The sequence below is a fragment of the Takifugu flavidus genome, chromosome 19 (genome assembly GCF_003711565.1).
Source record: "Takifugu flavidus isolate HTHZ2018 chromosome 19, ASM371156v2, whole genome shotgun sequence".
In the NCBI taxonomy this organism is placed as follows: domain Eukaryota; kingdom Metazoa; phylum Chordata; class Actinopteri; order Tetraodontiformes; family Tetraodontidae; genus Takifugu; species Takifugu flavidus.
The window spans coordinates 2,434,757-2,456,043 of record NC_079538.1 but is presented as its reverse complement, the minus strand read 5'-3'; the positions used below and the strand labels follow the sequence as shown (position 1 = coordinate 2,456,043).

The 21,287-nt window shown below is 46.9% G+C and overlaps 4 protein-coding genes and 1 long non-coding RNA gene across 8 annotated transcripts; 4 read left to right on the top strand and 1 right to left on the bottom strand.

Moving 5' to 3' along the window:
• Window positions 1-300: 300 nt before the first annotated feature.
• aig1 (androgen-induced 1 (H. sapiens)) lies at window positions 301-4,368 on the top strand. 2 transcript variants are annotated; one of them, XR_008947521.1, is made up of 6 exons: window positions 301-574; window positions 1,445-1,600; window positions 1,669-1,770; window positions 3,420-3,564; window positions 3,648-3,814; window positions 4,042-4,368. XR_008947521.1 is itself a non-coding variant. In XM_057017706.1 (6 exons), the coding sequence occupies exons 1-6, from the start codon at window positions 434-436 to the stop codon at window positions 4,059-4,061; spliced, it is 702 nt and encodes a 233-aa protein (XP_056873686.1). In that variant the 5' UTR covers window positions 301-433; the 3' UTR covers window positions 4,062-4,368. The 2 variants fall into 2 exon arrangements, 1 of the variants encoding a protein (XP_056873686.1); XM_057017706.1 differs by having other exon boundaries at window positions 3,449-3,564.
• Window positions 4,369-4,617: 249 nt separating this feature from the next.
• adat2 (adenosine deaminase tRNA specific 2) lies at window positions 4,618-5,983 on the bottom strand. Its single transcript, XM_057017707.1, has 6 exons — window positions 5,772-5,983; window positions 5,492-5,596; window positions 5,150-5,300; window positions 4,972-5,078; window positions 4,787-4,859; window positions 4,618-4,710 (listed from the first exon to the last, which is right to left on the bottom strand). Exons 1-6 carry the CDS (start codon window positions 5,847-5,849, stop codon window positions 4,682-4,684), a joined length of 543 nt encoding a protein of 180 aa, XP_056873687.1. The 5' UTR covers window positions 5,850-5,983; the 3' UTR covers window positions 4,618-4,681.
• Window positions 5,984-6,461: 478 nt separating this feature from the next.
• Window positions 6,462-9,912, top strand: pex3 (peroxisomal biogenesis factor 3). Of its 3 annotated transcripts, none has more exons than XM_057017703.1 (12): window positions 6,462-6,695; window positions 7,057-7,188; window positions 7,254-7,335; window positions 7,413-7,456; window positions 7,527-7,654; window positions 7,787-7,853; window positions 7,955-8,009; window positions 8,080-8,212; window positions 8,302-8,372; window positions 8,457-8,576; window positions 8,773-8,869; window positions 8,994-9,912. In XM_057017703.1, exons 1-12 carry the CDS (start codon window positions 6,623-6,625, stop codon window positions 9,075-9,077), a joined length of 1,086 nt encoding a protein of 361 aa, XP_056873683.1. In that variant the 5' UTR covers window positions 6,462-6,622; the 3' UTR covers window positions 9,078-9,912. The 3 variants fall into 3 exon arrangements, with proteins under 3 accessions (XP_056873683.1, XP_056873685.1, XP_056873684.1); XM_057017704.1 differs by having other exon boundaries at window positions 6,492-6,695; window positions 6,978-7,188; XM_057017705.1 differs by lacking the exon at window positions 8,994-9,912 and having other exon boundaries at window positions 8,655-8,793.
• Window positions 9,913-17,182: 7,270 nt separating this feature from the next.
• On the top strand, window positions 17,183-19,338 carry atf3 (activating transcription factor 3). The gene is made up of 4 exons (XM_057017448.1): window positions 17,183-17,319; window positions 17,714-17,972; window positions 18,048-18,155; window positions 18,332-19,338. Exons 2-4 carry the CDS (start codon window positions 17,715-17,717, stop codon window positions 18,614-18,616), a joined length of 651 nt encoding a protein of 216 aa, XP_056873428.1. The 5' UTR covers window positions 17,183-17,319; window position 17,714; the 3' UTR covers window positions 18,617-19,338.
• Window positions 19,339-20,526: 1,188 nt separating this feature from the next.
• Window positions 20,527-21,266, top strand: LOC130516053 (uncharacterized). The gene is made up of 2 exons (XR_008947339.1): window positions 20,527-21,014; window positions 21,112-21,266. It is a non-coding gene; the product is annotated as an uncharacterized LOC130516053 (long non-coding RNA).
• Window positions 21,267-21,287: the final 21 nt, after the last annotated feature.

Here is a 21,287-nt window from a genome sequence, read left to right as displayed (position 1 = left end):
TGTAGTATGTGTCAGTAGTGTGTAGAGTACTGCAGTATTTACTGTAGTATGTGTCAGTAGTGTGTAGAGCACTGCAGGATTTACTGTAGTATGTGTCAGTAGTGTGTAGAGTACTGTAGTATTTACTGTAGTATGTGTCAGTAGTGTGTAGAGTACTGCTGTTGTATTTACTGTAGTATGTGTCAGTAGTGTGTAGAGTACTGCAGTATTTACTGTAGTCTGTGTCAGTAGTGTGTAGAGTACTGCAGCATTTACTGTAGTATGTCTGTAGTACAGCATTATAGGAGTACCACCTAGACTCCTCCCCCCCTCCCCAGCTGCGTCATCATAACACGGAAGCGGCGGCCGGTGAGCGCGCGGCAGCAGAAGCGCAGACGGACGCGTCAGGGTCCAGAGGAGTGGGGCAGAGGAGACACAAGCACCGCGGAGCATCATGGCGCTCATCCCCTCGCAGGTTCTCCGGGTCGCCATCCTGTTGTCGTATTTCTCCATCCTGTGTCACTACAAAGCCTTGGACATGCCAGCTCACCAGACCTACGGAGGCAGCTGGAAATTTCTGACCTTCATCGACCTGGTACAAATTCACGCTGCGTTTTTTCTTTTGAATTCATCAATCGGTCCTCCCCTTGTCGGCGGTGGGGGGTCTCGGTGCTCCGCGGGGGGGAGCGACAGGTTTGATGAGTGGGCGTTTCCGGTTCCGCCGTTCCTCCGGTCAGCGTGTTGATTTTACGGTGCGTTGCTCAGTCACCTGTGTCCCGGGCTGTTGTTTGAGGCCCCCGCCTGTTGTCGTGGACCCTGCCCCCCAGCCACTCACGCTCACGAGAGCGTGCAGCGCGTGCCCAACGATTGTGTCCTTATCGGAACCGGAAACTGTCATGAAAACAACCAACACATCAAAAATTCAGTTATCTTCAATTTACATGATATGAAAATCAATATTTATTTATTGATATGAATATGTCGTAATGAATACTGGCAGGTTGACAGTGTGTTTAAGAAAAGTAAAAGTCAATTATTAAAATCTTGTTGCTACAACCTGTCTGTCGAGCTACTGTATGAGGAAAGGATTAACCAGCAGGTTGGAGGATTAACCAGCAGGTTGGAGGTTTAACCATTTGGTCCTGAAGGTGGGAGCCATTGTGCTGGGTGTGAGAGTTCCAGCGCTGGAGCTGGTTGTCTCTCCCCAGGTTCTACTGTCAAAAACAATGCTTGACGGTTCCAGCAAAACCTTCTGAAAGCTATCTATGTTTGCTTATTAATGCCATCAATGATGTCTAATGCTTTTGTGATTCCTTTGGTGAGGAAGGTCACAGACATCCATCCAGCCTAGCAAAGCTCAAACTGACTGAGCTCATTTGGTTCAGTTTATGGCTCAAATAGGCAGAAGTAAAGGCGGCGTTCCTCCAGACAGGCCTCATCATCACACCTCATGTTCCCCTCACAGGTGATCCAGGCCGTGTTCTTTGGCCTGTGTGTTCTGATCGACGTGTCCAGCCTGCTGACAAAGGCCGGTGACACCAGCGAGCAGGAACGCCAGCTGAGGAAGCTGGTTGGCCTGAGGGACTGGATGATGGCAGTGCTGGCCTTCCCTGTGGGAGCGGTGAGTGTGCATGTGTGTGTCTGTTTGTGTGTGTGTGTTGCTTTGCTGACTTGTGTCTCCCCGTGCAGTTTGTGGTCTTCACCTTTTGGAGTCTCTACCTGTACGACCGAGAGCTGGTCTATCCCAAACTTCTGGACAACTTCATCCCTCAGTGGCTCAACCACGGCATGGTGAGTTCAGGAGGCAGCCGAGGGCGAGAACACACCTGGAACCGTTGTAGTTTCAGGGTTCCTGAATGAACTCACCCTGGTTTTGAAGTTGGAGGTTCGTGTGGTTGGAAGGTTAGACAACGGCTAAAACACAGTGAAGCTCTGATAGCTGCTTAAGCTGTGCGTGAGAGTGTGTGTGTGTGTGTGTGTGTGTGTGTGGTGTGTGTGTGTGTGTGTGTGTGTGTGTGCGAGTGTGTGTTTAAGTATTGGGGGGCTGTTTGTTTCCATTTTGCTGCTTCAAGTGGAGAAAATACAAGTGCGTTGAGTTCCTCCTACTGTATACTCCAATCAATGATGTCATAGCTCACTGGTTGTCATGGCAACATCACCAAGGATGAAAACAACCTGAACACCATTACTGACTGCCGTGGCAGAGAGAGACGGAGAGTCCGTGTGCGTTGTAAATATTTTGCTGTATTCCATGGTATCATTGTTGTTTGTTTAGACTGGCTGCCATGGCAACTGTGATGTCATTCCCATTGGAAGCTGGAGGGTTGAGTGATGCGGGGGGATACGTTATTTATATGACTGTCGGGAGTGAGAGTTCTCCTGACTGTAGAGCTTCAGTATTGATTATTATTGATATCTGATCTGCTGACTCCACCCAGTTCACACCAGCACGGCTCAAACAGGTTCACTTTTAGAACTTTACTGAGATACATATGAGTATCCTATGAGAGTTAAAGGGCCAATAAGAAAATATAACCACTACGTTCCCACTTATAACTAGTTTTAGCTTAAAAGTACACAGCGATCAAAGGTTTAATCCCAGTGGTATCAACAATCCCCCCCCTCCAATGTGAAATGGTTTGTCCTGATTTTTACCTTGACCCACAGATCAAACCACTGCTGTTGGGCAACTGGGAGGGGGGGGTTTCCATCACAGCAGAAAGTTGGCTATAGAGAGCAGCCACAAACCTCGAAACCCCCGGGGGGGTCAGAAGTAGAGACAGAAAGAAAACTAGTGTGCTATTTAGTCCACATGCTGAACTTAAGCTGTCTGGGTGTGTGTGTCATAATGATGGGGGGGAAACCTAGAATTTCCGACCCCATGAGAGAACTATTTTTGCGCCTTCAGAGATGTTTCTGTTGTTTCTTTGCACATTTTTGCCACGGGGGACATTAGTGGAGCCTCTGAAGAAGCTCTGACGCGTCCTCCACAATGGTTCTTCTCCTTTCAGCACCTTTAAAATGTGTGTGAAGATTTGGCCTTTAAACAATAGAGTCATTAGTGTATTTTAAAATGGATTTTTCAGGTTCAAACCTAAATAGGATTTAAAACCAGCTGAGAACCAATAATCCAGATTATTTTAATCCAAACACACACACACACACTCAGACGCTCACATAGATCTCCAGCGGTGCTCCTCCAGTTGTTGGGGATTTGGGAGAGATCCCCTCGTGGGCAAAGGTAGCTGCTGCAGGACAGGAGCCTGACAGACAAAGGGACAGATGGATGGACGGAGGAATTGACAGACGGATGGAGGGACAAAGGGCCGGATAGAGGGACTGACAGACATACGGACGGAGGGAGGGAGGGACAGGTTGTCCGGTGCTTCTTCCTCTTATTTTGCAGGCTGACAGTTTGGCGGTTTGTGCCCGCCCTTTAGTTATTGGCTGTGCTGCTCTGCCCCTCCAGCACACCACCGTTCTGCCCTTCATCATCATTGAGATGCGGACCAGCCGTCACCGGTATCCCAGCAGGCTGTGCGGTCTGGCTGCTGTGTGCTGCTTCGCCATCGGATACATCCTCTGGTACCAAAGACCGAATCAACCTTTACTTCCGACCACTAGGTGTCCCACAGTAACTGACCCTCGTTGTGTCTCTGCCCCCTCAGGACGTGTTGGGTGCACCAGGTGACGGGGGTGTGGGTCTACCCGGTGCTGGAGCGCATTGCCCCCCTGGCCAGAGTCTTGTTTTTCAGCATGATGACGTTTGTGATCTGCCTCCTGTACACCCTCGGAGAGATCCTCAACAGCTACATCTGGGATCAGACACACACAGGTACACACACACACATACACAGATACACACACATACACAGGTAGACTCACAATCACAGATACACGTATACAGGTACGCACACTCACAAATACACACAAACATACACAGGTAACCTACACACTCATAGGTACACATTGACAGAGACACACGTACACAGGTACACCCTCATAGATACACACGTAGGATATAAATGTGATCGCAAACCCAAACGTGGATTTGTCTCTCAGAAAAGATGAAAGGTGAATGACGTGTGGGAGCACTGGACTTCCTCGTTGGACAGAAGAGGTGCGGCGCCTCGCCTCCACCTGTGGAGCAGCACAAGAACAGAACAACGGGCCACTGGTGGCAACGATGGCGACCGATCGAGTGGACCCGCAATACTAACATGGAATAACTCCGCTTTGTCTTTATCGGAAACACACACACTGGTGTTAAAATTGAATACAGGTGACAGACATACGTGACGATGACTTTGCTTTTATCAACAGTTTATGGATCTTTTATTGATTTCAATTTCTTGAATGGAAGAAAATAAAGATGATTTAAAATATAAACCTTTTGTGGGAAGAGATTTAATTTTATTTCACCAGATTTGGTTTTTAATTGGAAAGGTACAGAATTAAACTTGATTGTGTGGTTAGTGTGGCCGATAACGCTCAGGAAACCCTCAATCAGTAGTGATCACGTTCACGCACGGTCACGATCAGCTGCTGTTAAGCGCCCCCTGCTGGGCAGATGATGCCTCCTGATCCACACGCGTATGTCACCAGCAGGTTTACAAAAGTCACAATCAGGTCACATAATGCAGCTTAAAAAAGTCTTTTAACAGTAACAAAACAATCATACGACAAATATGGTCATGAATGATCAATCCTTCCTCGTTTTTGGTTTGGGGGCTGAAAAAGTAGAAAGAAAGATGAAGAAAAAGCAAAAATACTGAGATAAAAGGAAGATTCAAGTAGGCGTTGATACCGTTTGGATTCTCCTGTTTGTAAAAAGTCTTCAGCATTTCTACAGCTTCACCTGCTCGGTGACCTGAAACACACTGAAAATACAAGAGGAGCGAGATCAAGCCAAATGTCTGTGGACACACACCTGTATGTGCACACACAGACACGTGTGCAACAAAAACAATGAAATATGAGTAAATAATAAACCTTAAAGGTGTTTCCAGTCTGAGGTAAATCTGCAGAGGAAACATCCAGAATGGAACCACAGCCTCCAAACCGCTCGTTCCTGCAGCCGTACACGACTGTGGGGATGTCTTAAGAGCAGGTGAAGGACCAGAGCAGCAACACACACACACACACACACACACACACAAATCCAGGATACTCAACAGACGCAGTGCAGCAGCACACATTACACACGGTTCAACGGTGACGTACAGAACCGTGTTCCTGCTCACTCTGCTCACGTCCAAGTTGCTGCTGTGACACCAGTTAAGGAGCTCATCCAGGGCCACCATCTCAGCATGACGGGTGGCCTGACACACACACGCACGCGCACACACACACACACCACACACACACACACACACACGTGCACCGGACACACACATATTAGTTTCTTTGAAAGCTGATTTAAGAGTAGATGAAGCATTTGTTACAGATATTAGTCTTATTTGAGGACATTTGTTTAAACTGTTAGAAACATTAAATAAAACTGTTTCCTCACGTTTTTCGTCTCGTTGACTTCATTCCTCCCTTTGCCAACAACTTCACTGTTGTAAACCATCAGACACCCAACTGGCACTTCTCCATTCTGCAGAGCATCTTTGGCCTGCAGTTCACAACACTAAACAGTTACAACAGCAAATAGCTGCAACAAACATCAGCATGTATTTTAAAATCACTTGATAGAGAACTGTTTAGTGGAAACAAGGTGTAAAAATGCAGTGACTCAATAAGGTCTTTAGCTGCAGCTCTTCATTTAAAAGGCTTCATCGTTCACCCACCATGTCGAACGCTTTGTCCATCCATGTCTCAATGTCCTCCACAGCTGTGTCCCCGCTACGTCCCTCCTTCGTTTCCATGACCAAAGTTACCTTGTATTGTAATAAAAGTTGTCATTAAGAGTTGAATATGTTTTAGGTTGAAGGCATGCAGCCAGCTGCTGCTGGCTAAATTGTCTTTATGGACGGCGGAAGAAAATAGTGGACGGACCGGAACTAGCCATAAAACGCAAACGTCAAATAAAACTCGACTTTAGAAAGTCCAACCAGAAATGGGGACATTTACAAGAATAAAAGTCGACTGTGATGCCGCCGTCCCATACAGGAGGGATCTTTTTCAAAGTGAAATAAACTTTATGTACATAAAATGCTATGATATTTAATCCAATAGGATTTCTGTTATCTGTGCATCCAAGTACACAGAAAGTCTCATCCTCTAGTTGTCTACATGTCAACCCCCCCATAGGTTTTTCCATGAATGTGATTGTCTTAATAACTTAATAACTGGGTGATTGTTTGCAACATTGTGCACAGCTGTTAATATGGGAAAAAGAAAAATACATTATTTGAAAGGTATTTTCCCCCACAAGACTTTTTTGACCGGCGTCTTTTGTTTTTGGCCTTGATTTGGTTTAGTGTGACTGTTGGCGTCTTGGCGGGGTATAATGCTTTTATTTTGAAAGATAAAACAGGAAACCGCACTGTGTGTCCTTGTTGACTTGATCAAAATAATGGAACAGCACGAATGTGCTAGCAAGTGGAAACTCTTCAGTTAAGATACAATACTCAGTGCATTTTAAAGCACTGAGTAATTTAGGTTGTTTGTTTTTTTAATTTGTAACTTCAGCCCAAAGATGTTTTCATCTGTCTGGAATTTTGTTAAACGCCACAGACGGAAATTTATTTTCACGGGAGCTGCAGTCGGAGGTAAAAGCTAACAAGTTTAGCAGCACGCTTTATAAAAATATTTTATCTTAATCATCCATGTTCATCAACGTGTTTTAGTGTTTAACCCTGCATAAGAGGCGAACTCCAAACCAGAGTAACTGCGGGTAAATAGAGGAAGAAAAACTAAATCAGAGAAAAAAGCTTCAAAGACTTCTAACTTCTAATCGGTTTAAGTTAGGACTCTCGTGTTTTTATCTGATTATTTTAGCCAGTAGTTAATTATTGCTGAACTAAAGTAAGCTAATGAGCCTTAAATAGCAGATAACCTGGATGCGAGTGAAGGAAGAGAAGTTTGGGCCGTCGCTAACTTCTTAACTGAAGGGGGGAATAACCTGTTCAGGTGTTTATTTCCTGGGGAAATACGCGCAAAAGAAGCTGCGGGAGATGCAGGAGAGAGAGGCAGCAGAGTACCTGGCTCAAGCCCGCAGACATATCCACTTCGAGAGCAACCAGAGGACTTGTAACATGACAGGTGAGGCTGCTGCTGGCCACGTGATCAGCTGCCCCGCCCTCTGATTGGTCCGTTTGTGTGCGTAGTTCTGTCCATGCTGCCTGCGCTCAAGGACGCCATCGTGTCCCAGTTAAACTCCGAGAGTCTGACCATGCTGCTCAAGACCAGGTGAGTCCGTCAGCGCCACCCTGAGCTCAGGCCGGTTCGTCTGTGTCACTAACGTGTCGGAACGGTTCTTCTGTCAGGCCCGCCAACAAACTGGAGATCTGGGAGGATCTAAAGATCATCAGTAAGTTTGGAGCCCGCTGGCACCTCACCCAACCTTTGTGCTGTGATCACCAACCGCTGATCCGCTCCAGGTTTTACTCGCACCATTGTGGGCGTGTACAGCACCTGCATGCTGGTGGTTCTGCTGCGAGTCCAGCTGAACATCATCGGGGGGTACTTGTACCTGGACCTGGACACGTCGGCGGGCCACCCTGGCCAGGTGAGGGACACACGCATACAGACACACACACACATACAGTATATATACGTATATATAGACGCGTACATGAAAATATAGTCACAAACACACACATGACTGCCTCTGGCTCTGACTCTCTTGGTTCCCTCCCAGACTCCTCGGGCTCCTCCTGACGTCCAGCACCAGTACCTGTCCAGTATCCAACACCTGCTGGGAGATGGTAGGACGGAGTCCCAATCCCATTTGACCCAGAGCAGAGTGTGCCTGTCCTCTGGCCTATGCTCTGTGACCTGTGTGACCTCTGACCCGTCTCTTGTGCAGGTCTGGCTGAGTTGATGACGGCGGTGAAGGGGGCGGTGCGGCGCTCGTTGGGAGGGTAGGTGTGATGTCGGCCCACTGCCGAGGCGGCGCTCAGAGTTGCGTTCTGATTGGCTGCCTGTGTTCAGCATCTCCCTGAAACAGAATCTGTCCCTAGTGGAACTGGAGCAGCAGCTCAGCTGGGTCAGAGCGGTGGTGGAGTCCGCTTCGCCGCTGTCCAGGTACCTTCTGGCCGATGACGAGAACGCGCTTGCTGAGCAGGTGGTTCCACACACGCAGACACAAACACACGCATGCACATACACACGCACTCGTAGGCAGCCAACTAACCACAGTCCTGCTATGTTGAGGCCTGTGGACTGACTGAAGAAGACACTGTGACCATCAAAATGCTGAATGAGACCAGAGACATGTTGGACAGGTAAACGTCCTACTGCTGGTAACAACAGAGGAGTGTGTGGTTCCGTTCTGATTTGTGTGTGTGTGTGTGTGTGTGTAACTGCAGTCCGGACTTCAGCACTGTCCTGAACGCCTGTCTGAATCGAGGATTCTCTCGTCTCTTGGACAACCTGGCTGAATTCTTCCGCCCTCCTCCCGGTGACCCCGCCCTCCTTGGTGCCGACAGGTCGGTTGCTTCTTCCTCTGATTTCCTATGAACACGAACGCGTCTTTTAGCTGCGCTTCTCTTCTTCTGGCCGATCAGCCGCCAGTGAGCTGAGGCTCTGCTTGTGTTGGACTTGAGCAGGAAACAGCAGATGCGTCTGTTGGTGTACATTTGGACAAACACAGGTTTGTGTGTGTCCGTGTGTGTGTGTGTTCAGTCTCTCAGCCGTCAGTCTGCCGCTGGCTAAGATCATCCCCATCATGAACGGGCAGATCAACATCATCTGCAGCGAGACTCCCAGTCACTTCATCCAGGTAAGAACACACATCTTTCATCTTCAGTCTTTTAATCAACTCACCATCAGGACAAAAGACAGACAGCAAATCTGGACGCTCATCTCCTCTCTCTCTCTCTCTCTCTCTCTCTCTGTGGTTTCAGGATTTGTTGATGAACGACCAGGTGAAGGAGTTCGCCGCCAACGTGTACGAGACTTTCAGCACCCCACAGGAGCTGCAGAAGTAAGCCAGGAAGTGGAGGAGCTGACCTGTTCTCCCGGTCCTGCCGATGTCCCACAATGCGTCTTTGGCGTCCCACATCAGCATCATACACTCTTTAACTGGTGGAGGATCGACAGCTGAGCCCGAGGGTGGCCCTGTGAGCAGTGCATCATGGGAAGTTGCCGACTGATGCAGAGTTACTCCCGATCTCCCAGCTCTTCAGAATCCATGGGGAAAACGTGGATTATTTTAGCCTCCTTATGGACGATGGTGGTTAAATCTCATCAGAGTTGTTTTAGTTTATTAATCTTTAGTTCTCTTAGCAGCTGACTAGAGACGTGTGAAATCTCATCATCTCAAATCTCATCAAAATGACCCAAACTGCTCTTTGATTTTGGTGGCCCATTAATAAAACTCTAACTCGGAAGAGAGCTGCTGCTTTTTGTAATCATGAATGTAATTACAAAAGTGAAATGGTAACTGGTCAACCGTATCATATTATTATTATTTTTCATTTGGTTCCTGTGACACCCAGTTGCCGTTCCAATTTATGTCCGGAGGGTGTCGCTGTTGTGCATCTAGGGTACCGACGGGTCACCTGCTCCCGTCAATGTTTCCAGTTTTAAACAAACATCGGCTGTCTGACGTTATATTTTCTCTTGTTGCGCCACTTATTCAGAGAGATTTTCTGAGTGATACCTGGAATTGTGGTTGTGATGTCAGATTTCCCTCTCAGGTGACCTGTGACCCTGATGGGCTGATTAAAACAGAATGTAAATTCTATTTGAAGACGTCAGATTCCTGAATAAAAGCTGTTCAAAGATTTAACAATAAATGTGATTAATGATTTCAGAAATACACTTTGATGTTGATTTTAATTTTAAAATCACCCACACCACCAGGGGGCGCCATCCCCATCTCTTTCATCCACTGGTTGGATTCCAACAAAAACCCTTCTGAACATTCCTGAACTAAAGGTGATCCCTAGCTGGAACCCTCTGGTCTTCAATGGTGTGGATCTACCAACTGGGAAACATCAAGTTCTCCTTTAAAACCCAAACAACTGCCAATCTTAAATCCTGTGCATCCTCAGTGAGGGTTGGTGGAAGATGAAATCAGCTGACTGAAGAATCTGTGACCATGTTGCTCACATGATCAGCAGTTCTCCCGATCCAGCTGGTTTAGATGATTCCCATCTTTGGATTTCTGTCCAAGGGGTGTGTCCTCATGAGGCCCAGGCCGCCCCGCCCACCATGGAGCAATTGATGATGCAGCAGCCGCACATCTACACATGGTGACACATGGTGATGAAATGAACCGCTGTAGTCTTCACTTTTGACCTCCTGACCTGCTGGAAACAGAGAAAGAAGAACCAATTGTGTCTCCAGAGTCTAAGAAGAGAAGTGAAGATGCAGCAGAATGGAGGCTCTGTTCCATCAGCTGAGTCAGAGCTCCATCACGTTCAACAGGCTTGATGTGACAGAGCTGCAGCACCAGACCTACTCTGGTCTTCTTATCTTTGGAAATCCCCAGGTGTTCCTGAACACAACACGCTGACTTATCTGCAGCTCCACCAATCAGGTCCTGATTCAGGCCCAACTGGGCTTAAATACACAAACTGGTGTTTCCAACTGTCCCATTGTGCTCTCGGCACTGGTTCCATCTCTCCCAAATATTTATGGGGTTAAACATTTGTGGTTTTAAGGTAACAAAGTACACGCTTTTACAGTTACGCATAATTCAACCTGGACAAACCTGCCGAGCCACTTGCGAAATCAGGTCATGTGATCTGTGATAACTGTGTGTTATATCCTGCTTAATACAAAATCCTCTTCCTGAAGCCCAGTGGGCATATTTGACTTATTTGATCAGGAATATTTGACTGAAAGAGGACGTGCTGTCTTTTCCCCCCTTATAGCCCCCCAGAGGCCGTGAAGTGAACTGCAACTTCATCCTCGTGTCCAATCTGACTCCCAGAGGTGCACTTTTTTGTTTTATCTGTCCTAAAGAGACAAAAAAAAGGCCATCTGAGAGGGTTTTTGTTCCTGCTCCCAGAAACATCAGGCAGCAGCAGAGCATTGCTCTGTATGCTTGCTATCGATGTTCTTGAAGGTGACTCACCTGGTGAATCACACAAATACTGAGGTCATCTTTGACTTCTACCACTCTTCTGTTTACTTCTCTCCATCTTCAACTCTTTCTCTCCTCCTCTCTTCTCTGCTATCATCTCTGTATCATTGGCTATCATTGGCAATGTGTGTGTGTGTGTGTGTGTGTGTGTGTGTGTGTGGTGTGTGTGTGTGTGTGTGTGGTCGCGTGCCTACATTATTGATTCCCTCTGAGCCAGGCTGTAATCTGTGTCCTGAATTCTGATTGGCTGCCTGCTGTCAGGCCTGTTACCTGACTATCCTCTACTTCTGCTGATTGGATGCACTCAAATCCATCATTAGGAATTCATGATGATGTAGGCTGAGGTCACCATGGTGATCAGGGGATGATGTCACCTCAGCTTAGCTCCTTGATTGGCCTGGATGGATGGATGGATGGATGGATGGATGGATGGATGGATGGATGGATGGATGGATGGATGATGGATGGATGATGGATGGATGGATGGATGGATGGATGGATGGATGGATGGATGGATGGATGACAACAACAGTTCAGGAAGCTGATGCTCACGTTTGATGCTCTTCTTCTACTCCTCCTGGGCTGTCAGACCACACTTCCTCTTCCAGTCCCGTGACTCTTTGTGCACTTTTGTGCTGTTCATTGTATCTTCTGATCTGCTGTGTCATGCTGCTTCAAACACCACCTGCTGATTCATCATTAGTCATCAAACAAATCCAGTGTGTTACTGTGTGTGTGAGAGAGACTGTGTCTGAGAGTGTGTGTTCTCCTCTCGAAATTGTTTAACTAATGTTCTTCCAATCTCATTTTGGCAGCTACTGGTCAGTCTGACCATGATGTTTACTGAAATTTTGAATTTAAACCCTTCCAGGTGTTCCTCAAAGACACATTGTTGACCTTGTAGGTTATATAAGATCTATAGATCTTATATAAGATGTAGAGACCCTGTCATTAGTTATGAGTGCGGAAGTTGTACCATCAACAAGGTGACGTTGTGTCTATTTGCATAACAGTCTGTAAGAGACGAGACTGTGATGTCATTGTCACTTGAAACAGGGTGTGTGTGTGTGTGTGTGTGTGTTTGTGTGTGTTGCAGCTGCTGTGGCCATATAACCTACTTTACCCAGAATCTAAAAATAACCGTGCAGAGAGTTTGAGGATGTGAGGCCCAGACAAACCACTGCCCTGAGCTGGGGATACTGGGATACTTTCCAGTTCACCACATTCCTTCCTTGCTTTGGTCTACTTCCTGTGAGGACCAGACTGGGACAGAGGAGTTGAGACTCACCTGAGTGATGTCACCAGGAAACAGCCATCAGGTATCTGTGCAGACCAGAGCAGGAGGCTTCTGTTGCCACAGCAACAGTCCTGTAAATATAAACAGAGATGGTAACAGATCAGCCGAAAGCCTGAGACCATCAATAATACATTAGCCAAGTCAGCCGGCAGGAGGATCATGGGAAATCCTTCTCACATAAAACATCACATAATAACCAAGGGAGCTTAGTCTGATGGGGGCTGGGATGAGGAGTGGAGCATTCTGGGTTCGAGTCCCAGTGAAGACAAAACATGGAAGATGTTCTGGTAGAAGGAGAAGGTGCCAAGGCACCCTTGAGCAAGGTACCAAACCCAAATATTCAAACTGGTGACCTATCCAGGGGTGGACCTGGAGAGGAGAGGAGAGGAGAGGAGAGGAGAGGAGAGGAGAGGAGAGGAGAGGAGAGGAGAGGAGAGGAGAGGAGAGGAGAGAGAGGAGAGGAGGAGAGGAGAGGAGGAGGAGAGGAGAGAGAGGAGAGGAGAGGAGAGGAGAGGAGAGGAGAGAGAGAGAGGAGAGGAGAGGAGAGGAGGAGAGGAGAGGGAGAGGAGAGGAGAGGAGGAGGAGAGGAGAGGAGAGGAGAGGAGAGGAGAGAGATAGCAAAAACTACCATCTCTGTCTTTAATCAGCTAGTGATTCACCTGTGGTTGTCTGTAGTTATCTGTGTGGAGCTCCTGTATTTCAACATATGTAAACAGGTGTTGCTGTAAATGATGTGTAAAAGATATTTTTAATGTAGAAACAGGTGTTTCACACACATTGTTTCAGCAGCAGAACTTACATTTACTTGAAGTCTTCAGACTTCAGGCAGTTGGAGTTTATCTAAGAATGCAGGAGACATGAGGTCAATAGTCATGTGATGCAGGAGTGTGGGGGAGGAGCCTGCCTCTGTCACATGACAGGAGGATGGATGGAGGAATGATGGAGGAGCAGCAGCTTCCGGAAAACGATGATGCACCTTAGGAGAGAAGAAGAAGAGAACAAAGAAGCAGAAAAAGAAAAAAGATGTTAAAATGTGTGCCATGCTACATATTTTAACAATTTGCTGATTTTGAATTTTTGATTTTAGAGTATTTTAATAATCATTAAAACAACTGACCACTCAATTGATGCATTAATATGATGATTGTTTAACTGTTCGCTAATTATTCACAGAATTTCAATTTAAAAAAAGCATTTATACAGCCGTATGTTTAAAATGTTCCCTCATCATCACATTTCCTTCAATAGTTGTCGCACATTCAGCGCTCCTTTGTGCTCCCCCCTTTCTTCCTCCTCATCTTTCCTTCTCCCCTCCTCCTCCTCTTCTTTTCCTCTGAGCAGGAGCTGATGATGTCATCCTTTTTTCCGGGAAATATTCTCAGTGGTTTCCCGAATGACTGGGAGGGTAGAAACCCAGCAGGGGGTGGCATAATTTCATGTTCATAAATCCAGGAAGTGAGCAGAGGGGTGTGTGTGTGTGTGTGTGAGTGTGTGAAGGTCTCCTGTTGTGGAGCTGCAGCCTCTCAGTTTCATTCTGACTGAACCATCGGGACACGTTGTCATAGCGAGAGTTCCTGCTGGGCAGAAGGGAAATGAAACTGTTTGCCCCATAAGCCTGGAAAGGTAACCGCAAGGGCACAAAAAGGTCATATGTTCACTTGTGATTCCAGCTAGAAACAAAACTGGACACTTCTGTTGGGCAAGCACATTAAAAACTGCATTAGCCAACATGCTATGCTTATTAGCAACCAACCTAACCAAGCTTGGGAGAGGATGAATTTGGTCAGTTTAAGTGAGATTAAATATACGGTGTTAGGTTGACGTTTGCCCTCTGGGTCTTCTCACACAGGGTTACCACACCTGTGAGGACCACTTCCATCAGGACCATCAGTCAGATTTGGAACCAAAAACTGAGCTCAGGCACCTTAGAAGACACATGGCCACCCGGAGGGTTAGGGCTATCTAGGGTTAGGGGGTAGGGTTAGGGTTAGGGTTAGCTGGGGTTAGGGGTTAAGGTTATGGTTAGGGTTAGCTAGGATTAGGGTTAGGGTAAGGGTCAGGGGTTAGGGTTAGGGTTTTTCTACCGCTACTTTTTTTAAATCACACCTGCATTTTCATAGATTTTAAAATGACTTCCGTCTTAAAAATAAATAAAAATATAAATAAAGTGAAGGTGAACTCTGGCCTAGTTCAAAGGTCAGTATTGTGCGCATGAAAGAACCTTTGCGCTTGTGGAGAATAAACTAGCGGGCAGTGAAGATGGTGAGTGGAGGGCAATTTTCTACCCCGAAAACGTGGCAAAAAGAAAACAGTAAATCTATCATTTTCAAAGTGAATGGGAGGAAGAGTAATATTTTACTACTGTGAAAGGAAGGTGTGTATGTTGCATTTGTGGGGCGACTGTGATGACGGTGAAGCAGCACAATGTGGAGCGACGCTTCACTACGCATCATGAAAGCTACAATGCTAATGCTAACTACCCACCGGGAAGCATTCTACAGTCAGAGAAGGCCCAGGAGCTAAAAAGGGTGTTTATAAAATGTAACAGATTTTGAGCAGAATTGCAGTAGATTTGTTAAGATTTATTCAATATGAAAGTTATTTTTTTAAAATGTTGCATAACTTTTTAAAACGTGGTTCAACATAGTTTATGAATTGTTAAAATGGTTTCGTTTCTTATGGTTGAGAGGGTCTGGTGAAAACGCCACATTTTTTTTCTGATCAAATGTAGAAGTGATCATCTGAACAATTGCTGAGATTAATAATAATAAAGTGTTGAATATTGATCTTTTCTGTTACCCACTCTAAGTTATTGATATTGATTGGGGTTAGGGTTAGGGTCAGGGGTTAGGGTTAGGGTTAGGGTAAGGGTCAGGGGTTAGTGTTTAGCATTAGGGTTAGGGTAGGGGTTAGGGTAAGGGTCAGGGGTTAGGGTTAGAGTTAGCTAGGGTCAGGGGTTAGGGTTAGGGTTTAGCGTTAGGGTTAGGGTCAGGGGTTAGGGTTAGGGTTAGGGTAAGGGTCAGGGGTTAGTGTTTAGCATTAGGGTTAGGGTAGGGGTTAGGGTAAGGGTAAGGGTTATGGGTTAGGGTTAGAGTTAGCTAGGGTCAGGGGTTAGGGTTAGGGTTTAGCGTTAGGGTTAGGGTAAGGGTTAGGGTTAACTCAGAGCTCCTGTGTGTATTTTAGAGTGTGACGTTGGGCGAGCACGTATACACACACACGCACACACACACGCGCACACACATGCACACACACACACATACACAGTGAAACTACCTGATCCAAAAATAGAGGAGGTCTTATTTAGCTGGTGGGTCAGTCCACAAATCACTGTTATTAATAGTCAACAGGGTCAGCAATGACGTCAGGATCTGGAGCGTGTGGTGACCTATGACCTTTTCACCACTGATTAAGCGTGTGTGAATGTCACAGCTCTTATCATTTTTAATCTTTGACAGCCCACAATTGTATGATTATTTTTAGGTCCACATCATAGAAAACCATGACCTCACTGGTCCTCATAGGTTTGGATGTGGACTAAAAATGTGTCCTTAAACTCTGCCCACCTCCACGGTGCCTTGAAGGACCCCAGCTTCAACCCTTGGCGCTGTGGCCTTCCAGCTTCAGATCCACACCCTGAAACACACATTTGGAGATTCACTGAATCATTTCAAATAAAGAGGAACAATGTGTGTGAACAATGTGGCTGACTGACTCAGCGCTCTGTGAAAGGTTTCCTCTCTACAGCTGAGGAGCTCCTCAAAAGGAAACACCAAACCACCGGTTAGATATTAACTCACTTTTATGGCTCCTCTCCCACACAACAACCCAGATTTCCCTGAAAACCTGACCCCAGGTGAATGAAGCTCCTCCCACACAGGCGTTTCTCAACAATGTGAGAGTGTGACTGTGACAGGAAGTGAGCGAGGGGGAAGGAAATGGAGCTCCTGTAAGTCCACATCTGAAATGCTGAGAATTTTTCATGGGTGAAAGATGGGTACAAACTCACAATATATCACAACATAAAATCACAAAATGATTTTGCAGCAGCTTCACATCGCGTTGCTATAGCAATAAGCTTCCTTAAACGGACGCTACAAAGAAACTCTGAAGACTCAAATTCAAATTTGGACCTTTTTAAACCTGCTGCAGCTCCTCTGACCGGATGCTACAGGGAGAACTCAACATTTCATTGGTCCCGAGAAAATCTGCCCTGGATCAATCTCAGTCCAGTCCAGGAACGACCCCTGACCATTCACTGACCCTAGCAGTTGTCTGCCTGCCTGTCTGCCTGTCTGCCTGTCTGTCTGTCCAAATGTTCTTTCCTCTGCTTGAAAATGCTGTAAATACAGTGGTTAATAAGTAATTTAATAAACATTCCATAATGTAATAAAACTACTTTTGGACAAGAGGAACAGGAAGACAGGAGGGACGGTGAGGGATGTGTGTGTGTGTTTGTGTGTGTGTGTGTGTGTGTGTGTGTGTGTGTGGGAAAGGGGGGCAGGTCTGTGTGTGGGGAGAGTGAGGGGTGTGTGTGTGTATATGTGTGTGTGTGTTGAGGGGGTGAGGGGGGGGAAGCCTGGTCTGTTTATGGCTCACCAGCTCGGGATTGCTGGATTGCATCATCGCAGGGTAAGCCTTCTATTATTAGGATGACGTCACCGCCGGCCCCTCCTCCTCCTCGCCTAGCGGTTTTCTGACGGTGGCGTCATCGTGGCTCCGCCCACCGCCGCCTTATAAAAGCGGGTGATGCAACGCGGTGAGCACAAGCCTTTCATGAGCTCATCAGCTGAGGACTTAGGAGGAAGCGCCTTTTCTTTCCGGACATCAGCCTCTTTCACAGGTAGGTCCGGCTCCTCGGGGGCTGTGGGGCTGTGGGGCGGGGGCGGGGGCGGGGGCGCTTTATTCCCGGTCTGAGAAGGTGTCGGCGCGGATAGAGACTCGTGCGCTCCGCTGTCCTGGGACGCTTCTCCAACTTTCCGCGTAGAACATAAAGTTGTGGCACATCTCTGACGTTCTCTGCCCACCTGGGCAGCGGGAACATTAGAACTTTTCTCTTTGAATGACGCGAACGTGTGTCGGGAAACTGTCTGGCGACTTGGTGTGAGCTGTCGCTGATGTCCTGTCAGCTCTCATCGTAGTCCTGGCTTGAGTCACGTGTTCAGATGACATCAGAAAACTTGGTGACGTGTATGTGACCTTCTCTGATGGGTTAACCATGTTGGGTTTTTTTCCAGAATGATGCTGCAGCACTCGGGCCCCTCACTGGCTGATATCAGCTGCTCTGCCCTGGTGCCCTGTCTGTCCCCACCGACCACTCTCACCCTCGACGACTTCACCAACTTTACCCCCATTGTGAAGGAGGAGCTGCGGCTGGCCATCCAGAACAAGAGGCTGTCCAGCGGGCTCAGCGTGGACCTGAGTTCCGATGGGGCCAGCTCCAGCTCGGACCGTCCGTTCGAACCCCTGACTTCTGAGTCGGGCTACAGGAGAGAGGTGAGGTGCTGAATTCCCCTCTTTGGTTGGACTTCTACAGAACCTGAAGTAACCCGTTTGACCTATGCTGCCCAGGCGTCTCCTCAGGAGGTGGAGAGGAGGAAGAGGAGGAGGGAGAGGAACAAAATAGCTGCTGCCAAGTGTCGCAACAAGAAGAAGGAGAAGACGGAGTCTCTGCAGAAGGTGCAGTAATATCTATCTCTTCTAATGACAGTAAAAGGTTCTCAGAAGGTTCCTCAGGTGGAACTGAAGGAAGGAGACATGAGCCATGATGCGTTAATCTCAGACTAGATTCTGTCTGGTTCTTCTGGGAAACTACAGAGAATCTCACTCCTCTTGTCCTCCTCCCTCTTCTGTAGGAGTCAGAGAAACTGGAGACGGTCAACACTGACTTGAAGGCTCAGATTGAGGAGCTGAAGCGGCAGAAGCAGCAGCTGGTCTACATGCTCAACCTGCACCGGCCAACCTGCATCGTCCGAGCGGAGAACGGCCAAACACCCGAGGACGAGAGGAACCTGTTTATCCAGCACATCAAGGAGAGCACCCTCCAGCTCCACAACCTCACCAGCTCTTCCTCCTCCTCCAGTGAAATGCCAGCGGGATTTCTAACGCTGGATCACATCCACTGCCCCGATCATCTATGAGAGGACACGTGGATCTTCTGCTCCCACACATGAAGCTCAGGCTGTCACAGAAGCTGGTGGAGCTGCTAATGACACTTTTTACCTGAGAACAAGGTCAGGGCCAAGAACAGATGCTGCTGCTAGCACACCCTTCCTTCACTGGTAATGGGCCAGTTCCTCATGTACCAAAGTCCTAAACCTGCTGCTACGAGTTTTGGCTTGAGACAAAGGCTGGAGGTCCTTCATCAGCCGCTCATCTCCACAAGAGTTCATAACTCTGCTCACAATGTGAAAGCACTATGGAATCATTAAGTAGATGTTTCTATGTTGGCTGGAAAGGCCAGTTTGTGTCCTGCTGTGGATGACAAGTTTGAGCTTCGTCTCGACCGATGTTGTTCATCTCTGAGTGTTGAACTCTGCCTGCCGTGTCAGCGGCATCACCACACTCACACACTTTATTTATGATGGTTAACATCTTTCTTCCAGGTTAGATGTTTTGACCTGTTGAAGCTGTCCTATTTAATCTGCTCTTCTGTCTAAAGTGGATTTGAGTCTGTAGATGTTGAGATGGTTCTTCAGAGCTTCACACTGATGTGTTTTCTGAGCTCCTATTGTCCTTGAAAGATGAACCTTTCATCAGACCAAACATCAAACCTCTAAGAAAACTTGACTTCCTCTTGTGTGTGGTCATGTGTGTCTTTCTTTTGATACTTTCTTAATTAAATGGCTTCATGTCAAACATGTGCTGAGGTTCTCCTTCCTTTCAAAGCCTCCAATTGGAGCAGAATTTAGGTGTTCTGCAGTTCCCACACAAATAACCAGCAGCTCTGGAAATAAAACCATCGGCTCATAAATATGGCAGCTATGTTATCAATCTATTTCTATAGTTTATAGGTTAAATGAGCATCTGCTGAGATTTGCAAAGTAAGCAGCAATAAAACCCAGATTGTTGTAGAGGTGTTATAAGGTATAACGTGTCACAGTGGAACGACAGGACAGCTCCTGAGGGACTGGGGGTGGGGCTTAATGTATCGCTACGGCTGGTGACGCGTTCATACAGAAGCTCCGTCTGTCTGAAACTATCGGTTCCGTCAGGTGATGTGGGTCAGAAGCGCTCTAGAGTTCTGTTCTTCACTGCTTTCTGTTTGATGTGAAAAGGGCTTTAACTCCAGCTTAAACTCAGAAACCAACTGAAAGGTATCCCAGAACACTGGTGGGCCAACCCTGTCCAGCAGCCGTCATCATGGCTGAGAGAGTAAAGGTCACAGTTCTGCCTGAGGCAGAAGGTCCGTCCTGCTCTGCCTACACTACGACACCTACGACATCTACCTGTTAAGTATCAGCAAGAGCCAGCAATTCTGCTGAAAGACTACTTCCTGTTTCCACTTTTCTGGCCTGTCTCACATCAGTACAGGAAGATCTTGGAAAGAACCCAGCAAATGATGGAAGGTCTCTGAATCAGGAGAGCTACTGGATTCTGTTGACATTTTTAGCGTTGGACATGGTGTGGTGTTACAGAAGATCGGTTTCAGCATCAGACATGGTTTTTATGGGAAAGTCCACTCATTGGTGGCTGAAGCGGAAGTTCAGGTTTCAGCACACCCACAACGTGAGTGAGAGCTCCGCTCTGGGCAGGAAATCCTCAGAGCTCACAGGGCGTTGTGGCAGTTCTCAGGGATGGGAGAAACCAAAAAACTCCCTCTACCTTCCTCACAATTCTGTAGTTTTCCCCAAAGATTTTTGAAATTATTGCAAGAGTCAACATTTTCTTATGTTCCCCTCAGAATTATGGGTAAATATCTGATGTGGCTGATCAGAATCAGGAGTGGTGAAAACTGATTAAGATTAAAATCTTTACCAGCCTGCCTTCCTCAGGAACATGAGAAGGCATGTTTGCTTTCTACACCAGGTGCTTTGAGTGACAGGGTTATTGGTGGGCGGGGTCACAGTCATCAGTCAGTAAGACCAAAGATACACTGACAATGATGCACAACAGCGATGAACCCACAACAGCGATGACACAGCAACAGAGTTTCCAGGTCAAAGCTCACAGCTGATCACATGAACACAAGGAAGTAAGAGAGGTGAGAAAAACAAGGGGGGAGAGGGGAGGGGGGACAGCTGGAAGGAAGACAACACGCTAAATAAGAAAGTAGTAAACAAACAACAAGCTGTTGAAAAATAAAGCATCTACACGGTCACCACCGCTGACCGGTGAAGCTCCCAGTGCTTCTGAAGAAAACCATGGAAAAAGCCTGTAAGATAAATTAGCTAAATTAATGACTGTGAAGAAACATGATGAAGCTTTTCCTGGTTGAGGAGCTGAGCATGACATCATTGAATGCAATGAAATCATCCAGTCTTCCCAAAACATCTGATCCAGCACTGAAACCTTGTGTGATCCTGGAACTGCTACTGAGTGAGTGGTCTCTATTTACAGCACTTTTGTTCATCTTTGCTCATTTCTCAGAGCTATATTCACACACCTTCACGTGCTGCCACTTCATCCATCTTAGGGTTCACCCCTGGAAAGATGTTTCCACCTGGGTCTGGGACTGAACCAACGACCTCTGAGTGACTGGAGTGACCCCTCCTCCCCATTAAGCCTGCAGCAGTTGGAGTCTTCTGAACTTTTATTTTGCTGATATCATTAAAACATTTTTCACTCTTACTCTACATTTGATTTTATAAC

What these genes read in the sequence shown, in the direction of transcription:
- adat2 (XM_057017707.1), bottom strand. Translation starts at nt 5,849, where the DNA reads ATGGAAACGAAGGAGGGACGTAGCGGGGACACAGCTGTGGAGGACATT. An exon ending in TGGACAAAGCGTTCGACATG is followed by an intron (nt 5,597 to 5,771) that starts GTGGGTGAACGA and finishes TGTGAACTGCAG; the next exon opens with GCCAAAGATGCTCTGCAGAA. An exon ending in AAGTCAACGAGACGAAAAAC is followed by an intron (nt 5,301 to 5,491) that starts GTGAGGAAACAG and finishes TGTGTGTGTCAG; the next exon opens with GCCACCCGTCATGCTGAGAT.
- pex3 (XM_057017703.1), top strand. Translation starts at nt 6,623, where the DNA reads ATGTTTTCATCTGTCTGGAATTTTGTTAAACGCCACAGACGGAAATTT. An exon ending in CACGGGAGCTGCAGTCGGAG is followed by an intron (nt 6,696 to 7,056) that starts GTAAAAGCTAAC and finishes TAACCTGTTCAG; the next exon opens with GTGTTTATTTCCTGGGGAAA. An exon ending in AGAACGCGCTTGCTGAGCAG is followed by an intron (nt 8,213 to 8,301) that starts GTGGTTCCACAC and finishes TGCTATGTTGAG; the next exon opens with GCCTGTGGACTGACTGAAGA.
- atf3 (XM_057017448.1), top strand. Translation starts at nt 17,715, where the DNA reads ATGATGCTGCAGCACTCGGGCCCCTCACTGGCTGATATCAGCTGCTCT. An exon ending in AGTCGGGCTACAGGAGAGAG is followed by an intron (nt 17,973 to 18,047) that starts GTGAGGTGCTGA and finishes TATGCTGCCCAG; the next exon opens with GCGTCTCCTCAGGAGGTGGA. An exon ending in AGACGGAGTCTCTGCAGAAG is followed by an intron (nt 18,156 to 18,331) that starts GTGCAGTAATAT and finishes CCTCTTCTGTAG; the next exon opens with GAGTCAGAGAAACTGGAGAC.
- aig1 (XM_057017706.1), top strand. Translation starts at nt 434, where the DNA reads ATGGCGCTCATCCCCTCGCAGGTTCTCCGGGTCGCCATCCTGTTGTCG. An exon ending in TTCTGACCTTCATCGACCTG is followed by an intron (nt 575 to 1,444) that starts GTACAAATTCAC and finishes TTCCCCTCACAG; the next exon opens with GTGATCCAGGCCGTGTTCTT. An exon ending in AGTGGCTCAACCACGGCATG is followed by an intron (nt 1,771 to 3,448) that starts GTGAGTTCAGGA and finishes CTGCCCCTCCAG; the next exon opens with CACACCACCGTTCTGCCCTT.